The 3,306-nt window shown below is 59.3% G+C and overlaps 4 protein-coding genes across 4 annotated transcripts in view; 2 read left to right on the plus strand and 2 right to left on the minus strand.

Annotated features, from left to right (window-relative positions):
- The window catches only part of SPRG_21663 (hypothetical protein), a gene marked incomplete at both ends in the record, with an annotated part of 2,148 nt that extends 2,048 nt beyond the window's left edge, over positions 1–100 (plus strand). Inside the window, one exon of the mRNA XM_012355315.1 lies at positions 41–100. Coding sequence (XP_012210705.1) covers positions 41–100 — 60 coding nt within the window. The remainder of the gene's footprint in view (positions 1–40) is intronic.
- Positions 101–328: 228 nt separating this feature from the next.
- On the minus strand, positions 329–1,886 carry SPRG_16012 (hypothetical protein; the record flags this gene model as incomplete). Its single annotated transcript, XM_012355316.1, has 6 exons — positions 329–416; positions 463–516; positions 560–665; positions 712–1,504; positions 1,553–1,771; positions 1,820–1,886. The coding sequence occupies 6 exons, from the start codon at positions 1,884–1,886 to the stop codon at positions 384–386; spliced, it is 1,272 nt and encodes a 423-aa protein (XP_012210706.1). The 3' UTR covers positions 329–383.
- Positions 1,887–2,292: 406 nt separating this feature from the next.
- Positions 2,293–2,666, plus strand: SPRG_16013 (hypothetical protein). Its single transcript, XM_012355317.1, has 2 exons — positions 2,293–2,558; positions 2,609–2,666. Exons 1-2 carry the CDS (start codon positions 2,299–2,301, stop codon positions 2,661–2,663), a joined length of 315 nt encoding a protein of 104 aa, XP_012210707.1. The 5' UTR covers positions 2,293–2,298; the 3' UTR covers positions 2,664–2,666.
- A 45-nt stretch (positions 2,667–2,711) lies between these two features.
- Positions 2,712–3,306, minus strand: part of SPRG_21664 (hypothetical protein) — a gene marked incomplete at both ends in the record, with an annotated part of 3,151 nt that continues 2,556 nt past the window's right edge. The window contains 2 exons of the mRNA XM_012355318.1: positions 2,712–2,951; positions 3,000–3,293. Of these exons, the coding sequence (XP_012210708.1) occupies positions 2,712–2,951; positions 3,000–3,293 (534 nt within the window). The remainder of the gene's footprint in view (positions 2,952–2,999; positions 3,294–3,306) is intronic.

A 3,306-nucleotide genomic window follows, 5' to 3' on the forward strand; every position in this document is an offset into this window, starting at 1 on the left:
AAGCGCCCGGCTCCTCCAAGACCACGCCACGTCGCTCCAGGGATTCTTGCCCAAAGGCGTCGCACGACAAGTGTCCCGAGCAGGTCTCGGGTCGCGCTAGACATCAAGACGCTAGACAATCACTATGTTAATATATCCCACTTGTGTCCTACCCTCCTCGGTGGTACTAGTATGCAGTAATGGTACATTACTCGCATCGACCTGAAGATATTTCGCCTCAGAGCCACACGTCCTGAAGGATGTACCGGTAGTCGACTACCAAACGAGCAAAGACATGTGCGCACTTAGATGCTCTATACTTTTAGTACATAAGACGCAGTTGGCAGAGTCTGCTTCGAGTACTAGTATATCAATCAGTAAATCAGTTAGTCAATCAAACGTCTCTACGCCGTCTCGGCCAGTTTGCCCGTTAGTGTCTACCATCCCCAGATTAGCCACCGCAAGTCGAACGATCAATATTACCTTGTACTGGAGATAGCGTGGCAAGATATGCCCATAGTCATCTTCGTCTTCGACCTGCACGCAGCGTCGTATCATATATACAGCAATGACGGGATACCTTGCCGCCGCAGCAGAGGTAAAAGTGCCGTTCAAAGATGAGCAGTTGGAGCTGGCACTTGTCCCTTGCATTAGCGAGCTGGCTCGTTGTCGCGGTCTGGAGAAAGCTATTGCATGTCATTTGTGGGATAGGGTTCGGGTTGGGAGGACTACTCTTGAAACGACGTTGGGTCCGCGTCGTCTTGCTGCCGCTGGTAGTCGAGTACGATGCGCAGGAAATGGTAGATCTCGTACGTGGCACGGGCAGGATCCTTCTCGGACGGCGTCGGCACGCGGTGGTGCGTCCGCGTAAACGCTTCATCGAAGGCTCGAAGGCGCGCCTTGAGTCGCCGCTTCTCGGCCACCAGCTCCGGCACGCTCCAGTGCAGAACGCGCTTGGTCATCCCGAGGTAGTGCCGCCGAAAGGTGCTCACGGGCGATAGCGACACCGACGTGTACAGCAGCCGAAGCCCGATCCAGCGGCGGATCTGCCACCCGCGCGTCATCGCCTGAATCCGAGTCGCCGCCGCGTCGACTGCCGACGTCGTGAGGAACCGTGAGACGACTGTTGTGCTTGTACCTGGCATGCTGCGACGAGGCGCTGGCGCGGCAAAGAGACTTGCGTGCACGGTGTCGTGCAAGATCTCATCCATGTGCTGGCGGAGCGTCGTTGGCAGAAGTCCGCCGTCGAGACGGTCCAGATGCGTCAGAAAGAGCAGAAGGCATTCGGTGGCGGCGGGAAAGCTCTCCATGTGGTGGAGCGACATGTACGCGCTGCTGCCGTCGCGCAGGAGCATGGGCGCATAGCGCTCGACGATGTACAGTGTCTTGTCCATATCGGCCACGTCGCACTGCGTCGCGAGAAAGCCAAGCATCGTGCGCATGCGGCTCCGGTACGGCTCGGTCGTCTGCGCATACAGAGCTCGCACCCACACCAAGGTTTCGTGCTTGCTGCGCCCGACAGCACCTAGTAGAAGAGCGCGATTAGCACAGCGCAATCGAGGCAGGACGGTACGGCCGAGGTCGAGGAGCTCGATGTAGAGGAAGGGCGAAAACACCAAGTACTCGCGCGAGTGGAGATCGCGGAGCTGCGTCTCGAGCACGCTCACGACCACGGACGGGTCCATGACGCTGTCAAGGACACCGTGGCGCCGGGCGGCGAGGCCGCGCTGGACGTGGCGCACGTCACCCATGCTGTCCCAGCGCTGGTAGAGCACGTCCGGGAGGTGGAGCCCTACGCACGCTCGTCACGCTGCCACGGAGCGTCCTTCTGCGGTAGTACCCTCAAGGTATCGCACGCACTCCTCGATGACCTCCCATGGGTCGGCGGCCTGCGTGTTGCGGCCCATGCTCACACCTGGATGTTCCAAGCGGTTGCGCCCAAAACGCTCGAGGCTATCCGGATGCAACATTATCCGGAACATAAGGCGACGCAGGGCGTGCCACGTCATCTCGCTGGCACAGCGTGCCAACGCGACGTACCTGTAGCTACGTGGCTGCTTTGGCGTATCTGGAGCGACCGCCTGCACGAGCAAAGGCGCTTCGTCGGTGCGACGAAGGCGCTTGCTTCCTGTGCAGTCGTAGTCCAGAAAGCTCTCGACTTGGGTTCTGCCAGAGGTTGTACGAGTGATGATTGTATTGCAGCGAGGAGGAAGGCGAGAGCATATTCGACGTGCTGCTGTCTCGTGCGCAAGGGCGGCTACCGCAGGTGTGCCAAGCGTCGGCGGAAGCGATCTTGAAGGGACACACTTGAAACAGAAAATGTCGAAAGCCGCGGCCAAGAAGGACGACGTGAGCGTCGGCGCGTTGCGCATCGCGCATCGGGACAGCAGCACCGAGATGGAAGACTTCCTCATCGCAAGCGCCACGAACGCGCTCAAGGCGTACTACAAGGGTGAGAAGAATCACTTTACCGAAGTCGCGCAGCAGATCAAGAAAGAGATCGAAGAGACCCACGACGGGAGCTGGCACGTCATTGTCGGCAAATCCTTTGGCTCGTTCGTGACGCACGAAGTCAAAAAGTACGTCCATCCGAGGCCTCCGACCGTCCTCATCGTCCGAAACTTCCTAGGCTCCTCTACTTTTTCCTGGGCCAAATCGGCTTTCTCATCTTTCGCCATGGTTAATGGATCGACGATGACTCCTTTCTGTATATATCTTCATCCCATGCATCTCTACGTGTGTTGCTGCAGCACTGCGTCCAGAAGCGTGGCCCACTGCTCGTACTTGGCTGCCGCGACCGCGCTGTGGAGCAAGCGCAGCTCGTCCGTGGTCAAGAGAACGTCAAGGCGCTCGTGGATGAGCGCAAGACTCTCGCTACGGACGCCGAGATCGTCGCCAAACAGGACGGGCAGTGGCACTTGGGTCTGGGAGAGGAGCCATACGACCTTGTCGAATCGGTACTGGACAAGCATCTACACACAGGCCATCGTCCGCTAAAAGCCGCAACGCGGAGTCTGTACCTGGAAGGCATATTTCCCGAGCTGCTCGTCAATGTAGCGCTCGTACTGCGGCGACGCGCCGTTGCTCGCGTGGTAGTAGTGGTCCGGCTCCCACGCACGCGCGACGCGGACCAGCTGCAGCGCCAAATGGTCTTCGTCGCACTCGACGCAGTCGACAATGAGCTCGAGCGCGAGCGCGCTCCGCGACTGGAACTGCGCAAAGCTGTTGGTGCGCGTCCGCGTCACGACCGTCGGCGTGCTCACGGACTCGTCGAGGCACAAGAGAAAGTTGGCGGCCGTCCGGACTTCGTGGCGCTGCCGGCAGAGC

This window comes from Saprolegnia parasitica (genome assembly GCF_000151545.1).
Source record: "Saprolegnia parasitica CBS 223.65 unplaced genomic scaffold supercont2.228, whole genome shotgun sequence".
NCBI lineage: Eukaryota > Oomycota > Saprolegniomycetes > Saprolegniales > Saprolegniaceae > Saprolegnia > Saprolegnia parasitica.

Excerpts from the sequence above, each read along its gene's own strand:
- SPRG_16013 (XM_012355317.1), top strand. The coding sequence starts at position 2,299 with ATGTCGAAAGCCGCGGCCAAGAAGGACGACGTGAGCGTCGGCGCGTTG. Across the intron at positions 2,559-2,608 it reads GTGACGCACGAAGTCAAAAA|GCTCCTCTACTTTTTCCTGG; the intron begins GTACGTCCATCC and ends GAAACTTCCTAG.